This window comes from Epinephelus lanceolatus, chromosome 13 (assembly GCF_041903045.1).
Source record: "Epinephelus lanceolatus isolate andai-2023 chromosome 13, ASM4190304v1, whole genome shotgun sequence".
In the NCBI taxonomy this organism is placed as follows: domain Eukaryota; kingdom Metazoa; phylum Chordata; class Actinopteri; order Perciformes; family Serranidae; genus Epinephelus; species Epinephelus lanceolatus.
Window position 1 is genome coordinate 10,318,706 of NC_135746.1, and position 23,281 is coordinate 10,341,986.

The following is a 23,281-nucleotide window of genomic DNA, read 5'->3' on the forward strand; positions in this document are numbered from 1 at the left end:
CAACGCAGAGATGAGGCATCAGATACAAAGGAGTCTTCCTCATCAGTGGGGGCAGCACCCCTTGCATCATCCTCATCACTGTTGTCATCATCATCAGTGCTTAGCAACAGAAAGAACAAACCTGTTGCGCCACAGTGGTCGCTGCTGAGCATGAGCGGTGGGGAAAACCAAACCAACAGCAGCTGGATAGATCCACTGGAACCACCGGGAGATGAGTACTCTTCAGGGTCTGAGCAGTTTGTATACGATTTGACTGAGCTCACAGAGGAAAGTGCTGCTTTCAGCTTGTACGACTTTGAAACTGCGTACACTTTGGATGAACCTGCCACCATCCCTCCGGCCTACATCGGCCCTGACGCCACAAACAAACAATCACTCAACAAATCAGACCCTCATGGTGCTTTTCTTCCTGTCACACACCCCCGAACTGTCACAGATGGAGGAAGTGAACATTTTCAGGATAATCCAGAAAGCCTTGCAAGCGGTGGCGAGCTTTCTCTGACCCACTCGCAGGATCGATTGATGCCTGAGACAGTTATGTCCATCAGCAACTCTCAGGTTGTTTCTCAGACTTTGACAGGAGCTCAAACCCACCACACGGTTCGAAACAACTCTAATTCAAGCAGACAAAAGCAAGAGGAAATATACACAAAAGCTGTCACTCAACACCTGGAAACACTGACTTTACACCCAGGACCATCTCTGCTCATTCCCTCCATTTCATCCCTTCCAACACCTTCTTCACCCGTGGTACGATGGAGCTCCTCTGCTCTCCTCGCGGAGGAGATCTTCCCAAAGCAGATCCTTTCTTCTTCAGTGCCACAGAATGAAGACACGGCCCAGATATCCTTTACTTTAAACCCCCTGGACAGTGTGTATGAAACAGACATTACTGGGCGTGATGGTGAACTTGCAGACACCAGACTGATTAATAATTCATATACAAGTACAGATACATCTACACATTTGTCTGTGCACCTTATCCTCCAAACACCCTCAACTTCCTCCTCTCCTTTTCCTGTTGTTCCCCAACCTTCTTCTTCTAACATTTTTGTATTTCCTCTTGACATCCATACCTCCTCATCTACCCTCCCACCTCTTATCCCCTCATCTCCTCCTCTTTCCCCCTCCTTCACCTCCTCTCATGTCTTCACATCTGCTTTGTCGTCTGTCTCCTCTGTGACTTCACAAACTCTTACCTCCCCTCACCTTTACCCATCTAACATCTTCACCCCTCTCACTCCTCCCCTCTGGTCCTCTACCCTTCCTCTCCCGTCCCAGCAGCCCTCCGTCCTCCTTACCTCCTCTTCCCAGCAGGCCGAACGAAGGCTCTCGGAGACAGCCGTTGTTGTTGAACCTGCTCACGTTCGAGAGTCTGATGGACTCAGCGGGAGCTCTCAGCCTTCTGTGTTGTCATTTCTCTCTCAGTCCTTGAACCTTCAAAGGGACTTTGTGGTGACAGGAGTTGACACAGCATCCTCATCTTCACTTCCTCTCTTTTCTAAAGCTCCAACTCAATCTCAGATTGTTGATGGTGCGCTGCTCCCTGAATACCACTTATCCTTAGCCAGAGAGTCCTCTGACAGTATATCAGAACCTTACAGAAGTCGATCGACCCTAGACGAAGGTAATCAGCTTCCTGATACGCAATCAGATCTGTATGTTCATTCAGATGGGATTTTTTTAGACTCCTTGTTTACTCAGATTGAGCCTACTCCCTCAGGATTATTTGTGGAGAATCTGGCATCTAGTGCTGCGATACTTGCACCAGATTTACCCCCTCAAACACAACCAGTTCTGTCACAGTTTCTTAACCCTGAGTTGGGTTTGTCACTGGTTTTATGGCCTTCTTCTCCTGCAGCCAGTCCGTCAGTCAGTCAGTTTTTGGTTCATTCTGATCAGACAGATTTGAGCAACATATACTCTCTGCCAGACGAGTCACGTCCAGGGAGTGACTCCGGCATTGTCTTTACATCACTGCCATCCGCTGTCATTCAGGCCTCTGAACACACTCAGGAAAATATCGATAGAATGCAGCGTTTGCAGTCTGCTTCTTTGTCTGCCGTTTCTTCTTTGTCTTCAACTCCTATCCTTTCAACTCCCTTTTCCCGTCAACTTGACAACCTGTCACTCACTTTACCTTCAGAGGCTCTTCCTGCTGCTACGATGATTCAGGTTGTGAGGGTGACAGGACGGATAGTGGTAGAGGGACCTGCATTGTCTTCTTCCTCACCCTCCCCTTATCCTGTGATAGAAAACCGTCTTCTCGTGGCTCAGACGTCTTCATCTGGGTCACAAGACAGACACACTTCCAACCTGAGCTTTACCAGAGCTCCATGGAGGCTGCAGCATGCAATCTCCCATTCTCACAGCAACAGCCAGGTGAATACAGATACCACTGCTGATGTTCACACTGACTCCAGGCACTCACTGGCATTTGCTTCCCCTTCCCCTTTGTTGTATCTGTCTGTCATGGCACCAACCCAGACACTGGAGCTCCACAGCAGCCCGAGTGCACAGCTCGGCATTTCAACCCCGCAGCACGCTTCAGGGCTGGATTATACGCACCGCTCAGGCTTGACACATCCCAACACTGAACGTCTGATCCCCACACACACTCCACTGCACACACACTCAGGTGCTCAGGTACATGTGAGCAAGTTTTTGGATGCAAGTGAGAGTCAAATTCAGAATACACAAAATGCCGAGGCACATGTGGATGTCAGGGGGCTGCAGCAGCAATCGCTCCACTTCATCTCATCTGCCCTGACTCCCCCTCTCCTTTCACCCTCCATGTTGCCTTCTCTGTCGCCTGCAGCAACCCTCCCACCTCCTTTTCCCTCTCTTAAAGTTCCCCCCAGCTATCCTGTGATCCCTCCCTACGTAACTGTCTCCTCCCATCCTCCCCTCTCATCTCTCATCACCCCTTCTCTCCATCCTCTCCCCCACAGCTGGGTGGCATTGCCAGCGGTGTCTGCCAGCATGGAGGAGGCAGAAATTGGCTCCTCGTTGCCCAGTTGGCCGACTGCTGGATTGCACCAGCCCACAACAACCCAGTCCCCCCTGGACAATCATTTACAGCCCATCCAAAGATTCACCACATACCCCGAGTTAATCCAGCAGTTCATCACAGTCAGCCAGTCACTTCCTTTTTACCAAACCTCTACAACCTCTAAAGACAAATTGAAATCTGGCCGCTCGGAGACAAATGTTTCTGTTGAAGATTACGACAAAGTTTTACAACAGCTTGCAAACAACTCACAAACAGAGGATGCTTCCAGGTTTGTCGATGATCCAGGATCGTCACCAGATAATCTGACTGCAGCTGAGAAACTGTCACATGTCTCTGCTGTGTTTGACCCTGCGGACGTTGTTCCAAAACTACATATTGCAGATGAAGAAGCCTCTGCTGAAGGACCAGCTTCGTCAGCAGAGAGCAGCGATGACAGTGTAACTCTGGCTGCAGTGTTAAATGTTCCAACAGACCGTCAGCCTAATCAAAGTCCAGATGCTGCCCTGAACACTCAATCATTTCCTCTTGAAATGCAAATTACCTCTCCCCGCCCCGCTGCTGCAGCATCAACACAACCCACTGCTGCGCCGGTTATTCAGAACCCCCCGCACACTTCTGGCCTCAATATCTCCTCGTCCCCACCAGCCTCCAGATCCCCCACTGTCTCCTCTATCGATGCCCCAGGTCAAGGCTTTATTTCTGGGTTTGAGGAGCTCCCACCTCCTGGGAGTGACAACCACACTTCAAACAGAGCAGGCTTAAAATACCTCTCCATGTCAGTCCCAACAGCTGTTACAACACTCAGAGACGCTCCATCAGCACCAATTCAAATGACAAACTCCACAAAGGCTAAAAATGCTACAACTCTGTCAGAAAACGGAAGTATGGCGGCACCTCAGGGGAATACGTCAGGCAGCAAACAAACGCCAGATCTCAGCATGAATGCAGGCTCATCTGCAAAGTCAAATTTAACCATTTCAAAGCCTGGCCTGAACTCAAGTGTGTCAAATCACAGCGGGAACCAGAGCTCAGGAGTGTTCATGAATGGCGCCATGCATCCAGAGGTCCACCTTTCCCCCACGCCGCCTGCTGCCATCAGTGCTCACCACTTTATAACCACAAAGAACTCCTCTTCAGCAGCTCCGTTCAAAGCCGTCAGTCTGTCAGCTGGCAGTGGCGGCCTCAAAAAGTTCTCGGTGCGCCCAACACCTGGATCCGCAGCTGTGGGTTCAGCATCCAAGACCGCGTTGCCATGCCAATGTAAACAACGCTTTCATTTTACATGTCTGTGTGGACTGTCATCAGCGAACAGTATGTCATGCAGTAACAACCAACTGTAGTTGTAGAGAATAAAAAAAAACAATCACCTGTAATAACAGTCGCATGCACTATAAAAAATACATTATAGTAACTTGTATTGAGTCTTAAAGTCTATTTATTGAAACGTGAGAGATCAACTCAAGTGTTAGATGAAGAAAATAATGAATCCAGTAATATATACCTGCAGATTACATATGAACTATATGGCCAGAAGTATATGGACACCACTGTCCTGTGTTTTATTGTGTGCATTTGTTTTTCCTGGTTTGGTCTCCCAGCTCTAATGAAGTGACGTCTTAATGGGACAGCACACAATGATATGTATATGTATATATATATGTTTTTTTAATATACTCTTATTAATCCCCAAGGTGGAAATTCAATGTCTTACACACACGCACACAGTCTCAGTCGTCAGAAGAAAATGTTGGCATTGTACGTTTCTGCAAACCACAGATACGATACATTTGTATGTTTCATACAAATCATATGTGCAAACTCCTGAAGATTCACGAGTGAGATTTCCATGACACCTGTTAACATTTCCGAAGTGACGCAGTCTATGAGCTGAAGGGTATGATGGATGGTGACCTAGGTGAGACACCTCTGCTATACTTCCACAGAACCTTGGTGTTTTTAGCAGCACGTCGCAGCGTTTCCGACTGCCATTTGAGCCACTGAACCTTGGTATTTTTTACTGACACATCATGGTGTTTCCCAGCGCGTTTGAGCCAGTTAACCTTGGTGTTTTTAGCTGCAGATTGTGGCGTTTCCAGGCAGCGTTTGTGACACTGGTAGCATTTGTCAGCGGCATTTGTGGCACCGAACCAGGGTTTCTTTCATCGACACATTGTGGCATTTCCCAGTGCCCCTTGGTGTTTTTTAGTGGCACACTGCAGCATTTGCTAGCAATGTTTGTGGCACAGAACCTGATTGTTTTTAGGGGCACACCACAGCGTATCCCAGCTGTGTTTGTGACAACAAACCAGGGGGGGTTTTTTGGACACATTGAGGCGTTTCCCAGTGGCGTTTGAGCCACTGAACTTGCCTCTCACAGCCTCTCACAGCCTCTCACAGCCGTGTTTGCACCACAGACCTGGGTGTTTTCAGTGGCACACCGCAGCTTTTGTACCAGTGTTTGTGGCACCATACCTTGGTGTTTATAGCAGCATGTTGCAACATTTCCCAGCTGCATTTGAGCCACTGAACCTGGTTGTCTTTAACGGTACATCGTGGCGTTTCCCAGCAGCACATTATGGCCTTTGAGCTGCATTTGTGGCATCGAACCTGGTTGCTTTTAGTGGAACATGATTGCATTTCCCAGCAGTGTTTGAGCCACCAGACCTGGGTGTTTTTTACCAACTCGTCTCTGCTTTTCTAGCAGCTTTTGTGCCACCAAAAACCACCAGGTATTTTAACCCACAACCAAGTGGGTTTTGTGCCTACCCACACCGTCACCACAGAGTTGTTAAGAAACGTAAGGTTTTATTGTATCTGCAAAAAATAATGTAATATATCCTTGGTTTGCAGAAATGTAATGTGAATATTTTTGCTGGTGATTAGGAACAAATCTCTTCAGTCAGGGTCCAAAATCTTTTGGAAAGCTAAAACCGGAAGAGAGGAGACTGTTAGTGCAGCAGATTAATGAGCACTGCTTTAAATCACGTGTGTCCGCAGACTTTTGGCCAAATGGTGTGTTAATTCTGAGAATTTTTGGGAAGGTTTTTTTTGGCAGAAAATGCCACTTTAAAGATAAAACAGATTTTAAGACTGAATGCATGATGAGATCAGGTCTGACGGTGGCTGGTTTCACAGTGTTTTATGTGATTAGATGTTTTAAATCAATCATTAGATTGAAGTACGAGTAGCTGTCGATCATGTGAAGGGGCGGGATCTCTCAGGGACTGGACGCTGGTGATTGGTTCGTCATGATTCTGGGAGCTGTGTAGAGCATTAAAATAAAGTCACACTGTCCAATCAGAGTGTAGTATTTAGTTTGGTACTTTTAGATAGAATAAATGAATTGATCATCTTCTCTTCCCCTTTTGTCTGTCCATCATTACATTATCCACTGTAAGACTCCTCTCTCCTCATCCTCATATCTTCCCCGTTTTCCTCTAGTGTCTCGGTCCATCCAGCTCTGTGGTGCAGATGTCCTGCTCTGCTGCTCGTCCTCTCAAACACTAAAGAACAAACATGTTTTACAGACGGCTGAGAAATCCAGTCCAAATGTTTCCCTGAACCTCAGAAACACATAAAGATATGCAGCCTGCAGCGTCTCACAGCAGAGCTGATGGAGAAGTAGTATACTAATGATTATACGGACCAGAGCGACACCTGGTGGCCAATGTGAAGCATAGCAGGAGAGTCTGGAGCCCTAAAAATGTCTCAACATGAAGAAACAACACAAAAAGCTTCTGCTTGAGTCATTTGAATTAGAAATAAAGACTCAACACTCGTCACCCTTTGTTTGACACAAAAGGTCAATAACAAGATTATTTACATATTTACAGGAGAAGAAGGAGAAAAAAATCAGATATGACCGTTTTGAGAAAGTTGCCTCTTTGTCTGGATCACTGATGTGAAGTCAAAATTAATTTAAGGTGGAAAATTAGAGTTACTAGTTTTTTAAAATGCAGACATTCAGAGGACAAAATGATGAATTATGAAAAATCTAAAATCAATACACAGATAGCTCTTCATCAAGTTTTAATAAAGCCACTACTGCTGCGGCCGACAGAAACATGTCTTCCTGCATTTTTTCTAAACGACCCCATTCACCAGGAGAAGCAGCTGTAATGACCTTCCTCATCATCATAATCATCATCATTTCACACTATAAAGTGATTTTTACATAACTCAATCTGCTCCAGCGGCTCGAATCATCTCCTGCTACGCCTCACATAAAAAGACTTCATTATGAGGGAGACTGAAGTATTAACTTCTCCTCTACTTCCTGTCGTCTTCCTCTGCAGAGGGGCTGTTCTACCGGGTCTCTTTTATGGTGGAGGACGAGGATGCGGCGCTGACCCAGGCTGAGGTGGAGCGAGCTGTGTCTCTCTGGGTAAGATGAGTCAACGCTGCACTTTACAACAAGTCTTTGGTCTCTGGGCCTCACACAGCAGCATTCTCTTAAATCTCTCTTAGTTGTCTGAATTTTGAAAAAATAAGAGAAGATGCACCTAACCATCCAGATCTGTTCTGACCCAGCTGTGCTCAGTGATGAATCCCACTCGATCATCAGTCACCTGTTAGCAGATGTAACGCCCAGGAAACATTGTATAAGGGCAGGTGACTCTGACACATGCCCGAAATTGGAGAGATACCTCCAAAATAAAATGCTGTAAGAAGAAGAACGTCTGCAGCAGAGAAACTGACGTATTGTTAAATAAACTTAAAGTAAATGTGTCAGTACTGCTGTCACAGGAAAATCAAAAACCCAAAATGACAAAACATTTGTGTTGCTGTAAATGTGTCAGAGGTCAGTGGAGGACGAAGTATTCAGATCCTTTACTGCAGTAAAAGTACTAATACCACTCTGTAAAGATACCCTGTTGCTGGTGAAAGTCCTGCATTGAAACTGGTACTTAAGTAAAAGTTAGTAAGCAAAATGTATTTGTGTTAAAAGTATTCATGCAGAAAAGTTTAAATAAATTTAATAAATCAGACTTCCGGTTATGGCGGCCACCTGAGAAGACGTGTCTCGCACTGCTCTGCTGTAACTGTTACAATTCCTACTAAAAATACTCCTGTTTGCAACAATACTTAGTAACACAATGATGGAGTGGAAGTTGTAATGCCGAGGGTTAACAAAATAAGTGAAGAAGGGAGCAAAGCTTCAAACCAGCCGAAGTTAACTGACTACCGAGTTCACGGTGAAACAGCTACAGCTAACGAAGACATGGCGGAGCAGGCGGCCAGCGATGAAGTTGAACTTGGAGTTGAGAAGGTGGACGCAATACTTGCTGCCATTAGCTCCGTGAAAACAGACTTTACATCGAGATTTGACAGAGTTAGGGCGCCAATAGAAAGCATGAGGAAGGAAATAAATGACTAATGAGCAGGTGGAGCAACGCCTATCGAACGCTGAGGACGAGGTGGCTAACCTGCAAGCTAAAGTGCACACGCTGGAGACAAAAAATAAAACCCTGGAGGACATTTTTGGAGAAGTGGATTCCTGACGCACTGGACGCCGCAGCGCTTCAGTCATCAGTAGTTCTGGAGAGAGTGCACCGGATCGGGCCGATGAGGGACACCAAGGCACCACCAAGAACGCTAATAATGAGGTTTCTCAACTACAGGGACAATCAGGTAGTCATGGCTGCTGCACGGGCCAAAAAAGACATTCGGTACAAGGACCAGCAGGTTCAGTTCTACTCAGACTTAGCTGTGGGACTGCACCAACTGAGGAAACAATTCGACCCGGTCCGCCAGGAACTGTGCAACCTCGGAATCCGACACGGACTTATTCATCCTGCGAGACTGTTGGTGACACATAAAGAACGGACCTACACTTTCAAAACTCCAACCTAGGCGCAAGAGTTTATTAAGAAGGTGCAGAAAGACGACAGCGGGAACTAAAGTTTCGTTTAATTTTTTCTGACCTCAGATAAGAGCAAAAATAAGAAAACACTGGTGAATCCCAGATGTCAGTGGGCACCAACAACATAAGGACAAATTGTGGATACAAACTACTCTGGAAATCCAGAGTTCTCGCGAGAGCACAATTTGAATTTGCTCAGCGAGTCACTCTGGCAATCAGTAATGATGCTCATTACCCATGCCGTTGGAGCCGAGCTGCACCAATCACATCTGTGTATCTGATAAAGGCGGGCCAGAGGCGAGCTAAACAGATGACGACAGCGCTGCAACGACGAAGTCCGGAATCAGTCAGTAAACATTGCAAGGTGGCTACGGATGAACACCAGTTGTTTGAAACGGCTTTGGCTGCTACAATGAACGAGTTAGACTTGGCTTTTTCTCTAAAATAGGAACAGAAGACGGCGCTCGAATCTTTCCTTTGCAAGAAGGACGTTTTTGCTGTTTTGCCGACCGGATATGGCAAGAGTCTAATCTACCAGTTAGCTCCGCTGGTAGCTAAGCTCTGGATACGTCACCCTGTGTATTGTTCTGATTGGTCGTAGTGTTATCCAATTGTGTGCAGTAATATTTTCAAATGCATGCTTGGTGCCGCCCCTCAAGTTGGGCCATTTGCATTACTCATAGCCAGACCCTAAATCTTTCTAGATTTGGGTCTGGATTTCCAGGCTAGGTACAAACAAGAATGACAGAAAACGTGTTTGTATATTGTTTCCTGCGTGAGGCCCATTGTTAGGGGGAAAATGATACAGCAGAGACTCACAATATTTTTGTATGGTGATATCGTATCGTCACACAGTTACAAGTATCTGTTTTTTTATTATACAAACTGATAATTTTACCAATACAAATTAAACTTTAGTTTGCCTACTAGAATAATATTTTCTTCTTCAGTCCACCAGATACATTTTACTGCAATAAAAAAATGTCTGAAGTGATGAACAGACTGAAAACTTTATTTCAGATTAAACAGATGTTGACAGTTTTTCTTTAGGGACATAATTTAGTGTTGAAAATACTCAGCATATCACAACATATTTAAAGTCATGATAATATGGTATCATCGGGGATGATATGGTATCTTGGATCCTCTGGTGATTCAGACCCCAACTCATTATGTTTAAAAGTTGTTCTCACACATAAAAAACTATTTACTCTGAGCATCATGAGCATTATCTGTTTTAAAGATAATTATTTAACGCAAAACAAAGACTGACCTCTCCACAGTTACACAGATAGATACTGTTCATGTACCAATAAATGTCTTGACAGATGTAAAATATCAATAAATTCATATTTCAGGTCAATAAATGATGTTAAAACTGTGATACAGTCAGTTAGCAGATGAAGCTCGAGACAGAAAAAGTCACAAACTGTTTTACACAATTACACAAATCTAAAGCTTGTTGAAGGACGGACTTGAAAATGAAACCTGTTCACTTTAAATCAGTGATTGTTGGAGATCATTTTCATTTATAAACAGCAGAGTTAGTTTTTATCTTTTATCTTGTTTTATTGGTTGACTGATTGATTTTATTTGTTTTCCAGCTCAATCAAACATTTCTGAACTGGACCCACGCCGTCTACGTGGACTCTGTCAGGTAACTCTGCAGGTTTATCTGAAACAAACACGTGCACACAGGAAACACTTTTTATTTACTGTGAATAACAGTGTCTGCGAATAATTTCTGCTGTTTGTCTCAACCTGTGAGGAGGTGAGTCATCTCTGTGTCCAGCAGCTTTTTAGCCACAAAACATGGATGTTTTTTCGCACCCTGTTGATGTGTTTCCAACGAGGATTGTGTCACCAAAATCATGTCTTTTTAAGCCAAACTTGATTTCCTCCCAACCTTAACCTCTCTGTCTTGGGACAGGGATGCAGTTTTTCCTCCGATGACAGAAGGCACGGGCAGATCATAAGAGAATGGGCCCCTGGGCACAAATATGTCATTTTAATTTTTAGAGTTGTACTGATACCAGTATCAGAAATGCCTCTGATACTGCCTAAAATGTGGTATCGGGTATCGGCGAGTACAGCCTATGACCAATCCGATACCACGTAATGCCTCACGTCATTACGCATACACACGCTACAGGCAAATGAAACGGAAACAGAGCAGGGTTTAAAAAGCATTCTACTGTAGCCTTTAAAGGATAACTTTAGTATTTTTCAACCTGGGCCCTATTTCCCCATGTGTATGTGTGCGTATGATTCATAGGTACAGTTCATTTTAAAATTGGTTCAGTATTGAGGGAGGCGGATGCAGCCGGCAGCCGCGAAATGAGCTAAAACGGTAACGGGGGCAAATGCGTCCCGTATAAGTTTGCGCTTTAAAAGTGCTTTTTTTCGCCACTGACCGGATCAGATCGCCAGTGCTATCTCTGTAAATAGCATACTAAGCATTTCCCTTACCCTTCACTTGCTCTGGGCTGTGACGTCAACTCGCGAGAGCTTTGCTTGTTGCCGGAAGAAAACAGAGGAGCCACTCACAGCCACAGCCCAGAGCAAGTGAAGGGTAAGGGAAATGCTTAGTATGCTATTTACAGAGATAGCACTGGCGATCTGAACCGGTCAGTGGCGAAAAAAAGCACTTTTAAAGCGCAAACTTATACGGGACGCATTTGCCCCCGTTACCGTTTTAGCTCATTTCGCGGCTGCCGGCTGCATCCGCCTCCCTCAATACTGAACCAATTTTAAAATGAGTTGTACCTATGAATCATACGCACACATACACATGGGGAAATAGGGCCCAGGTTGAAAAATACCGAAGTTATCCTTTAAAATGTCTTTTTTACCAAATTGTGTAGCTGCACTTTAACCTGTGTCTTGATTTGTGTCAACAGTGGATAGGAATAATAAAAAAACATTTTATGGCATTCATTCTATTATTATGTATTTAGGAGTTTTAGGAGTTGAGACATACAACAATTCATATCGCATCCATTTTTATTTTACGCGCTGGTATCGGATCAGTACTCGGTATCGGCAGATACGTAAGGTTCAGGGATTGAAATCGGCATCAGGAAGGAAAAAGTGGTATCGGTACATCACTATTAATCTTTATATCATGGCACATCTTTAAACTTTAAACACAGCTGCAACCCGAGTTACAATATTTTTTGTCTGTATTTGAAATATAATTGTGCTCTGCATGGGTTCAATAACATGAGAACTTTTTTATAAAATTCCAAAACAGATAAAACAGTGTTCCTGAGAGAGAGTGTTTTAAAAGCTAGTGTCAGAGGCAGTTTACATCTGAGCTGTGTTCTTCTTTAACTTCTGTCTAACCTTCTTCTGCAGAAACACTGTTTAATATTCACATTTTGTGTCTCCAGTGTTCAGCCTGCTGTGCAGAGCGGACGCAGCCCCACCAGGTAAAACTCTCACACCTGACCCTGTTTGTTCCTGTCTATCATGACCCTAAAGTTGGTGTTCTGTTCTGATTCTCTCACGTACTTGACTCTGTGCTCTCAGCATCGTGTCTTTGTCCTGTATCCTGTCTCCAGTTACACGTGTCAGGCCCTGCTGGTTTATTATTACGTCACCAATGAGAGTCTGGGTGAAGCTGCCGTGTCCGCCAGGCTGTCCAGCAGTGAGGGACTCATGAGGACCGGCCTGCAGATCCAGACTGCCTCCACTCAAGTTACATTAGTTGGTGAGAAACTAATTTTAATAACAATACATCAAACATGTAGCGCTCCTCAAAGATGCCTTACGTAGAGTAGAATAAAAAAAAAACACAGTAAATTCTTTACTGAAGACAATGAAATAAAATGTTCTTATGCACGGGTCAAAGTTCCTCCTGTCAAGTGTGTGTTTATACATCACAGCTTTTGCGTAGGTTGGACGCCTCTTTCAGGCCTCGTTTAGTGCGGACGCAGTGTTTATAAATGAGACCCCAGAACTTTTGACAGGAAGTGCAGGTTGGAAAAAACTAGAGTTTTGAATTCAAACACAAACCGACTCTTTTTCTCTGGAGCTCACCTTTCTTATCTGATTTCTTTCCTCTGTTTGTTGTTCATGAGTTTTGTTCTCTGCAGATTTTTGATCTCAGCCTGTTTGTCATCTTGTTGCTCTCTTTTGGGACTGTCTATCTTTATCAGATCCTCCTGCTTTGTTTTCCTCGTTCAGCTTGTGTTTCATTATTCTTTTCATTATGACATCATTTTAATTTGAAGCCAAAATAATGAAATAATTTTATTTTTGTTCTGACAGAAAACTGTCCGGAGGAGAATCCGCTCCATTACCGCTGGCCTGAGAGCAGACCCACCATCACTCAGTACCTGCCCTGCTTCCCCAACAAGGACCAGAGCACCTCCAGGACCTGGTGGGACACACACACACACACACATACATTACAACTTTTACCAATAACACAGTAACAAACGATCCCAACTCACAGTTCACCCATCAGCTATTTCCAGTCATCATCAGTGGGTGGAGTTTGCTTCAAGTTCATTCTTGAAAGCCAAAAAAAGTTTAACAGGACAAAGTTCAGGAAGTTGGGTTTTTGTTTTCGCCTGAATTTAACCAACCCTGAAATTCCAGTCTTTACTCTGCTCAGTGTTGACAGATGGATGGAAGTTATCATATTTGTACCAATATTTTAACAACAGTAAGATATACCATCAATATTTTCTAATAATTCTGTCGTTTTAATGAACCCACAGTGAAACCTTGTTTGAGAGCAACAGGTCACATCAGAACCTCTGATCACACCTGCAGACAGTGTCGATCTGGGGCTTTTATTTTGAAGAACAAAAGGACTTGATGTGTAGATTACATTAATATCCTCCTGAGACCCAAACATCTGTTTGTATGCTTCTTTATTTCTCCTGCTATTTAGGATCAGTAGGATCTCATGAGTCTAAAAAACTAAATACTGTCAACAATAATAAAGTCCTGATGTCCTTAAATGACTACTTTACAATTAACAGCGTCTTATCCTGTTCCTGTTGCTAAAATTGGTCAAATTTGTTGCCGTATCAAACGGCAAACATTATTGATCATAAATAAACAAGTTTCATCCATAACGTCTGATCAGGTTTTGGACCTTGTCCATGTTTGTGTTTAGCTATTCCCCTGCCTGCTTCAGTGATCATGATACCTGTAATAAATGTAATATATTTGCTGAGATGGAGGTGAGGCTCAGTTATTAGAAGAGCTGGTTGAAGCGCTCCATAGCTGTAAGTTACTCCAGTAGCCGGTGGCAGCTGACTCGGCTCGAGCCATCGCCGGATCCCGGCTAGTGCTAACACTGGGAGCTAACGCTAACATCGGGAGCTAACGCTAACATTCCTACTCTTCTCCGTGAGTGAGAGCGATGTTTTAGCCTGGCTACATTTTACAATGCTAATTGCAAATGTTAGCTGGGCTGCCGGGCTACTCACCTAACACTGACCCATTGCTGGGACCGAGCCGCTAATAACTCAAGCTCCAGACATTAACCCATGCTACGATTGTAACATTAAATTTAATTGAATCGACATAGCAACATGTGCCTAACGTTACTGTAACACTAATTAAAACAGACATTTGACTTTATGTTGTTACTTAACGTTACCTGTCCAGGAGAGGAAGAGCTAGCTCCGAGTCAGATTGTAGCCCCTTTAGCTCTCGCAGTGCTCTCCACCTTGGAAATGCAAGGCCAATGTTAATCTGGGTTCTGTCCCTTTCTATATCCGACAACTTCTTCGCCAACGACCGTTGTTTCTTTCGAGGTAATGTCGGATCCTGGTCGTCTTCAGGTAAACGTTTCGTTCCGCTCTCCGCCATTTCACTTCGAAAATACGTGCTGCCATTGTTCACTGGCTGTAGCCTTTTACAGGGAGGGAGGGCCAAGGGCTCTGAGAGGAGGGGGGCGGGATTCACATGAACATACATGAACGCGCAGCCGGACCGGCTTGTAAACAATGGGCTGGAGATCAACACAGAGAGAGGGTGTGTGACGTCATGCTGTACTCCAGATGAAATTACACCTCTAGTTCTTCACATAGCGATTTTTTAATTCCTTCAATCTAGAAATGATGAATTTCCGTTTATTGCCTCTTTAAGTAGAATGAATAGAAGGTCAAGTAAACCCAAAATGTCATGTCCTCATATGAGAACACATGGTCTCAGGAGGATGTGGTGCACATGGCACATCATATATTAATATATACTTTCAACATATTGTACCACAATAGCCAGAATTATAATTATAACATTATTACTTTCATTAATGTTGTTGTAAGCTACTGTCATTACCGTCTGTCCTGCATCTCTCTCTCTGTCTCCTCTTCTGTCTCATTGTGTCATACGGATTACTGCTAATTTATTATGTTGATCTGTTCTGTATGACATCTATTGCATGTCTGTCCATCCTGGAAGAGGGATCCCTCCTCAGTTGTTCTTCCTGAGGTTTCTACCGTTTTTTCCCCCGTTAAAGGGTTTTTGGGGGGAGTTTTTCCTTATCCGCTGTGAGGGTCCTAAGGACAGAGGGATGTCGTATGCTGTAAAGTCCTGTGAGACAAACTGTGATTTGTGATATTGGGTTTTATAAAAAAAAAATTGAAATGGCTTAGTTTTCCCATTCTATGCTGTATCCGCGGTTGTTTCAGTAAGTCATTTTTCGCCTAATTAAGGCCATTCTTACCGAAGCCAAGAACGGCCGTGGTTGGGAACACAGTATCTCAAGAACTCTTTGAGGGACTTTCTTCAAATTTGGCACAAACGTCGACTTGGAAGTGGTTAGATTTTGGTGATCGAAGTTAAAAGGTCAAAGTCAGGGTGACCTCACAAACATGTTGTTGGCCATAACTCATAATTTCATACGCTAATTATGACAAAACTTCGCACAGATGTCTAACAAGATTAAATGATGAAGTGATGACATTTTATACTTAAAAGGCCAAAGGTCAGCTTCACTGCTACTTCACAGTATTCTGCAACAACACTTTTCTGGCCACTCCTCAACATCATGGCTCATAGAGATATCTGTATGGATCTGTGTAGATCTTCAGATTGAACATGTGTTTTAGAATTTGTCGCTTCTTTGCAGCATCGCCCATATTTGAAACATCATGAAGTGTCATGGCTCCGTCCTGTTACCACGACACTGGAATTTAATTTGCCTCGTTCTGTCAGTGAGCGCTCAGGAGCAGCTGTGATGTCACTCTGCCTTCATCCTGTCTCTGTGTCTCGTCCTCAGTTTGATCAACAGACAGAATTTCTCCTCTCATTGGTCAGCGCCAGACGTCAGTAACTGCACGGACATCGACACCATCGAGGTGTCAGCAGGTACGCTCAGCAACATGACTGTGTTAGAAATGAACTGTGTGTTCTGTCTTTGTGCTGAGTCGTGTGTGTTATGTGTGTTTTTGTGCAGAGAATGCAGCGGAGGTAGCGGTGCAGCTCGCCGTCATCACCGACAACGAGCTGTCCAATGAAGAGGTGAGCGTCCAGGCTGTACTGACTTCCTGTGAGGAGGAAATAAACTAACCCTCCTCCTCCTCGTCCTTCTCCGTCTGTCTGCAGGTGTCTAAAGTGGTGACCAAGGTGAAGGAGCTAGTGAACGTGGCGAAGATCAACAGCACGTTGGCCTCGACTGTCGTCACCATCATCTCCAACGTCATGACCAGCACTGAGACGGCACTCGCCACCACGTCTGAGACGTATGATCAACATTGTCATGTTCTGCTCTACTTTACGCTCTTAGTTTGTCCCTCTGTATTTTACTATAGAACATTTTTATAAACTTACGTCACTTCCTGTTTCCCTCAGAGCTCTGAAGACCGTCGACGAGTTGGTTCAGAAGATCGAGTTTGACGGTCCGTCCATCAGCATCACCTCCAAACACCTTGCTGTGGGAATATCCGCCCTCAACACCACCCTGTTCAACGGGACCTCATTCAGCGCCTTCATAGATCCAAACTCCACCGACCCACAGGTAACTCCACCCACACACAAGTGACTCCACCCACACACAGGTAACTCCACCCACACACAGGTGACTCCACCCACACACAGGTAACACCACCCACACACAGGTAACACCGCATGTAGCTTTAAAAAACATTGTTAAAGCTCTCATGTATCTCTTCTAAACCCTCTTTACTCCTCCTCCTCCTGCCCTTACCTTCCTCCACCGCCTCCTCCTCCTCCTCCTCCTCCTCCTCTCAGGTGGATTTTGAGGCAGAGAGCATTAACCCTTTAGCTCAGGTCACCCTTCCTTCCTCTCTGCTGTCCAGCGCCTCCCTGAGTGACGCCGACCGATCGTCTCTGTCCAGGATCAACTTCATGTTCTTCAGCAGCACCAGCCTCTTCCAGGTCAGATCACACACGGCAGGAACAGGTCACATGACACGTTGTTTTGATGGGAGACAAGCAAACATGACAGTAACAGTGATATTCTCTGGATGTGTTTAGAAAGAGCAGGACGGACGCTCTCTGAACAGCTACGTGGTGGCGAGCAGCGTGGGGAACTTCTCCATCAGTGACCTGAGGGAGCCGGTGGAGATTGAGATCGCTCACCTCTCTGAACAGGTACACCTGACTTAGACCTTATTTACATCAAAAGTACAAAAAATCCAAATGTAGGGGTGGGCCCGATTACCCAGGACCCCAATGGAGGGGGTTCTCCAAAACCCCAAAAGGTTTTGCTTGCGTTTTTTTTTTTTTTTAATTTCTAAACAAGTGTCATAAATAAATAAAAGATTGGTTGGCTAAATCAGTTGAAAAAATGCACTTTATATAAAAATAGTGGAAGCTCTCTGAGTCCTTTGTCACCCCTAAAAGGCACAAATGGTTTAGTCCGCCCCTGCACTAAGATTCATCTCTAAACTCAGATGGAGCCGAGTGAGTGGCTGCTTTTCTTTTTCAACCAAGAACTGAAAATCAGGGTTCCAAACAAAGGAAAGAAAGCAAACTGACTTTGTTCAAGAATAAAAATCCAAAAGGTGTGTAAGAGGCGTGGATCAAGAGAGGAAGGACAGGGGTCAGAGACTGCTTCTGCAGAAGGTCCAGAATTTGGTGCTTGGTCCCTGAAAGGGATTTGGACTCATCTCATATCTCACCAAAAATGTTTCTTTGCGAACAGTTTTCACAGTGAAGAAAAATGAATCTTAAAAATGTATGTCTGATGAGCTGCTGCTGTGATGAAGCTGAAACAGAGAATATATATTTATTTCATCCTTCTGTCCCGACAGCCGAACCGGAGCCCAGTCTGCATGTTCTGGGACTTCACCATGAACAGTAAGTCCGTCTGTCCTCACATCACAAAGTACAGCTGTTCTCTTCTTCTGGTCTGGAGGTGATTTTAATGTGCTGTAATACCTGTGTGCTGCCACTAGATGGAGCTGGAGGCTGGAACGGAGACGGCTGCAGAGCATCCAAAGAATCCACGAGCAACAAAACCATCTGTCTGTGTGACCACCTGACGCACTTTGGCATCCTCATGGTGAGTGTGTGTGTGTGTGTGTGTGTGTGTGTGTGGCAGGTTGTGTTCATGCTGTTGTGGCTGTTCAACATCGTTAAAGTTTACTGCCGACAGTTGGAGCAGGATCAATACAATGATTAAAAGGCTAGTTGTAAAATGAAATGTTTGGAGGAGTGAAGCAGGAGAAGAATTTAAACCAGACCTCAGACTGATTTCAGGTGTTTTTAGTGTCGTCACTTACTGACGTCAGGATGATACACGTGTTTTAAGGTTCTGTTTAGTGGTGAAACCTAACAAGTACGTTTACTCAGTTACAGTTCAGGTGTACTTGACCTGAGTATTACTAGTTTAAACTACTTTATGTTTCTACTTCACTACATGTCACAGGAAAATATTGTATTTTATCATCTATCTGACAGGTTTAGTTACATTTCAGATTAAATGAGAGAACTGATGACAGGAGTCATTCTGCTGCTGAATGAGCGCTTTTATTTTGATAGTTTTTTATGGTTTTGCGCTGGCTATAGCCATGGACAGAGGCATGGACAGAGGCGTGGACAGAGGTGTATTTTGGGGTTGTCCATCTGTCCATTCAGCCGTCTCATTTTCATGAATGTAATATCTCAAGAACGCCTCAACTGAGTTTCTTCAAATTTGGCACGAACATCCACTTCGATTGTACAATAAACTGATAAGATTTTGGTGGTCAAAGGTCAAGGCCACTGTGACCTTGTGTGGTTGTCGTTCTTGTAAACATGGTATCTCCAGAGCACCTTTAGAAAATGTCTTTATATTTGGCATAAAAACATCCTCTTGGACCCTACAATAACCTGAATAGAATCTGGTAGTCATAGGTCAAAGGTCAAGGTTACTGTGATCTCGTCTGTCTCATTCTTGTAAATGTGACATCTCAAGAACACCTTGAGGGTTTATTTTTTCCCCCAGATTTGGCAAAAACATCCACGTGAACTCTACAATTACCACATTAGAATTTGGTGGTCAAAGGTCAAGGTTACTGTGACCTTGTCTGTGTCATTTATGTGAATGCAATATCTCAAGAACACTGTGAGGGAATTCTTAAAATTTGGCACATACTTTCACTTGGACCCAACAGTGAACTGATTGGATGTCGGTGCTCAAAGGTCATGGTAACTGTGACCTTGTCTCTCTCATTCTCATGAGCAAGATATCTCGAGAACACCTTATGGGAATTACTTTAAATTGACACAAACATCCAAAGAAAGGTCCACATGGACTGAAGAATAAGCTAATCAGAATTTTGTGGTCAAAGGTCAAGGTTGCTGTGACCTTGTCTGTCTCATTCTTGTGAACGTGGTGTCTCAAGAATACCTTGAGGGACTTGGCACAAACATTCACTTGGACAGAAGGATAAACTAATTAGATTTTAGTGGTCAAAGGTCAGTGTGGACATAACTCAAGAATTCAAACACTAATTATGACAAAACCTCACTCAAATATTTAAAAGGATAAAATGATGAGTGAGACATTTTATGTCCAAAAGGTCAAAGGTCAGTTTCACTGTGACATCATAATATTATGCAAAAACACTTTTCTGGCCATTTTTCAGTGTTGTAATGACGATAGGTTTGGTCAAATACGTTGTTAGTGACACTTCTGTGTGTGAAGCGTCTAGTTTTCACAGACATGGATGGAAACTGTAACTCACAAGGTGATAACTGTAGTTTTTCTTTTAGATAATTATTTATATCCCAGGAGGTATGTAGTTCTGGACACAGGAAAAATAAAAAAAAAACAGATTGCAGGGAGTGATTTGACATCTCCTGCATGTGTTTCTTCAACATCTGGATATATTCTGAAAGCCTGGATTTGGAAAGAAGAGCCCTACACATACCTTAAGTTCTATGAGTCGAGCACAAGATGTAGCAGTGTGTACTCCACCTATGGCTGCCTCCCATCACACATGATTTAACTCCGTCCCCAGCTCTTGTTCCAAGTTAGTTTTAGCTTTAATAGCACCACTGTCTCTAGAAGACGCCAGGGAGCTGTACATTTTGAAACGAATGCTCTCATGGTTGGTTTGAGGGGACGTGCTGGAAGACTGGAAAAAACTGATCGAAGGTCTTATCAGAAAATATCTGAAATGATGGGATGGAGGTCATCCAAGTGTGGATGGAAAATACAATTCTCATCCACATACAGATCTTACATAATGTAATGACAAAAATCATCATTTATCATATGAACATGATTTGTTATGTCCAGTGTAGTTCAGTTCTTCTTCATCTCCTTTTCAGTCTTTTCTGAAGTGCTTTGTTTCTAAAAGTGAGCAGGACATTATCATATTGTCCCTCTGTGTGTCTCTGTCCCCGTCTGCAGGACATCTCTGGAGCCTCACCTCACATTGACCCAAAGCACAACAAGATCCTGACCTTCATCACCTACATTGGCTGCGGCATCTCCGCCATCTTCTCTGCCGCCACGTTGCTCACCTACATCGCCTTTGAGTGAGTCACATAACGTGGCATCATTTCATGTGTTGTTGATATAAACACAGTGATCAGAGCAGCTTTAAACAAGACGTTTGGGTTACATAGAATGAAATATATTCATATTATTATGACACAGGTCGACGAAACAAAATTAACATTTTACAGATACATTCATAGAAAGGTTTTCATCATGTTCATAAAAATATGTGATTTGGTATATTTGCTTCTATCGGCTTCTGCTGAAACATATTTGCTGTTACAAATGAATAGTGTACAAACAGAATTTCGAAGAGACACCAGCAGTTGGACGAGCGTGACCTGTGTGCTTCTTTTATTGTATGGAGTTGGAGTATAAAGTACACATCCACTAGGAGACAGTGTCACATTTATCAAAACATTATGTCAAGAAATGTAAAAGACATCAGGAGACAGGGACTGGTGATAACCAAAGCACTGCATCAGTGAAAGAACTGTATTTATTGACGTAAATGGATGAGACAAAGACAAGATGGACAACATTAAGTGGGCTTAAGAGAATTTTATATTCTCTTTAGAGGATCACTTGTGTTAGTACGAAGCTGAAATGTATCTATGCCCAAAATCTGAGCGATAAGAAAGGAAACTTCCTGACAGGATGCTGAATCAACCAATCAACTTCCTTGATTTGCAGGTTGTACTTTAGATTTAGGAGGTTTGCCCGTCAGCTCCTCTGTGAGTCCCGCTGACCTTCAGTTGGCCACCGTTCTGTGCAAAGCTTCATGAAGACATCGACATTTATGTCTGTAGAGACATGAGTTCAGCTTCACATGGAAACAATGGTGCACCTTTGTGTCAGATTTGTATATGATTTCAAACAGGCCCACATAAAGGGGCCAGGATGGGCCATGGCTGCCCGATACAATGGCTTGTCCACCCACTGGCCCTCCCGGCAAAAATAATTCGAGGCCGACATTACTTTCTTCAAGAGGCTGTGGTGCACTCACTTTAGAAACTAGACAACTAAAGGCAGAGTCCTACTCGTGTCCATTTCTGAAAACCCGCACCCGCTTATACCCGTAAAGCTCAGTACCAGAACCGACCTGTTACTCATCATTATGTCTAAGTCAAAGCCGCACCTGTTAATAAAAGTCCTGCGACCCACCCCCATGATCAAACCCCACCCAGGCTCCAGTCCCTCACATTAAGCTAGTTCTCCGTTCTTGAATTCGACGTCTCTTTGACTGGATGGTGAAAACATTCAATCACTGCCAGATTAGGAAACATGTTAGCATGCTCCTTCCACCGCCATCAAACCTCCAAAGGATCCTCTTGGGCGTCTTGAACTCCATGTAGGCTGCCACCTCATCCTCAGGCTGCAAAGTTTCATCGCGGGAGTCCTCCACGTCGGTGACCAATGTGACCACGGGGTCAAAGGTTACACTTGTGTCACTGACTTTCAAAATAAAAGGAACTGGAGCTTGATAATAGTGATTTAGATGTAAAAATATTACACACATGTGTTAAGATCAGAACCTCTACTCCTCCCTCCATCCTGTCCTCTCTTTGCTCCGGCCTTTGCTTCATGTCATGAAAATAAAATTTATAGTTATCCATATTTGACTTCCCTCCAAAAGCTCCCAAAGTCCCTCAGTAACCAAACTTTATGATTCTCTGGTGATGTTCAAACCTCAGATGATTTGAAATAATCTGTAGCGATATGTGGAGAAGCTTTGGACGAGAACTGAAACCAGCCAGTCATTCAGCAGTTTGATTTGGCTGTGAATACGTGGTGGTGAAAATAAGCTCAAACTGCAGCAAATAAAGTTGTCAGCAAAATCATATTTCATCCACATCTCCTCTCTTTTCCTCTTTTCTTTCCCACAGAAAACTGCGGCGTGACTACCCCTCCAAGATCCTGATGAACCTCAGCACGTCCCTGCTGCTCCTCAACATGGTCTTCCTATTGGACGGCTGGCTGGCCAGTCTGGAAACCGAATGGCTGTGCCTGACCGTGGCCATCTTCCTGCACTACTTCCTCCTGACCTCCTTCACCTGGATGGGGTTGGAGTCCATCCACATGTACATCGCTCTGGTCAAAGTCTTCAACACCTACATCCGCCGATACATCCTCAAGTTCTGCATCGTGGGATGGGGTGAGGGACTCGGGGTTCAGGTGGAGGCATAACTGTGAGAACTATAGAGGCAGCCATGTGAACACTGATGGACTGTGTATCTTGTTGCAGGTCTCCCTGCTGTGGTGGTGGGGATCGTGGTTGCGGTGGATAAAAACTCTTATAGCCTGCAGGAGTACGGCAAAGGAGATTCAGAAGAGGGATCCTCAGAGTTGTAAGTAACCACAGAATTACAATGATAAGTCAATAGAGACAGTAAAAGTTCATATTAGCGACATCTAGGCTCCTTATAACAGTCCAGTGTGTCAGATTTAGGGGGATTTAGTGGCGTCAAGTGGTGAGGATTACAGA

General features: G+C 44.1%; 1 protein-coding gene across 9 annotated transcripts in view; it reads left to right on the top strand.

Moving 5' to 3' along the window:
* Positions 1-23,281, top strand: part of adgrg6 (adhesion G protein-coupled receptor G6) — a 145,653-nt gene that overhangs the window by 92,369 nt on the left and 30,003 nt on the right. For all 9 annotated transcript variants that reach the window (XM_078173707.1, XM_078173703.1, XM_078173705.1 and 6 more), the window contains 16 exons: positions 7,309-7,397; positions 10,481-10,533; positions 12,269-12,307; positions 12,440-12,588; positions 13,149-13,260; positions 16,123-16,211; positions 16,300-16,364; positions 16,449-16,585; positions 16,695-16,860; positions 17,094-17,240; positions 17,340-17,456; positions 18,119-18,164; positions 18,263-18,369; positions 20,707-20,834; positions 22,683-22,951; positions 23,042-23,144. In XM_078173707.1, the coding sequence (XP_078029833.1) occupies positions 7,309-7,397; positions 10,481-10,533; positions 12,269-12,307; positions 12,440-12,588; positions 13,149-13,260; positions 16,123-16,211; positions 16,300-16,364; positions 16,449-16,585; positions 16,695-16,860; positions 17,094-17,240; positions 17,340-17,456; positions 18,119-18,164; positions 18,263-18,369; positions 20,707-20,834; positions 22,683-22,951; positions 23,042-23,144 (1,816 nt within the window). The remainder of the gene's footprint in view (positions 1-7,308; positions 7,398-10,480; positions 10,534-12,268; positions 12,308-12,439; positions 12,589-13,148; positions 13,261-16,122; positions 16,212-16,299; positions 16,365-16,448; positions 16,586-16,694; positions 16,861-17,093; positions 17,241-17,339; positions 17,457-18,118; positions 18,165-18,262; positions 18,370-20,706; positions 20,835-22,682; positions 22,952-23,041; positions 23,145-23,281) is intronic.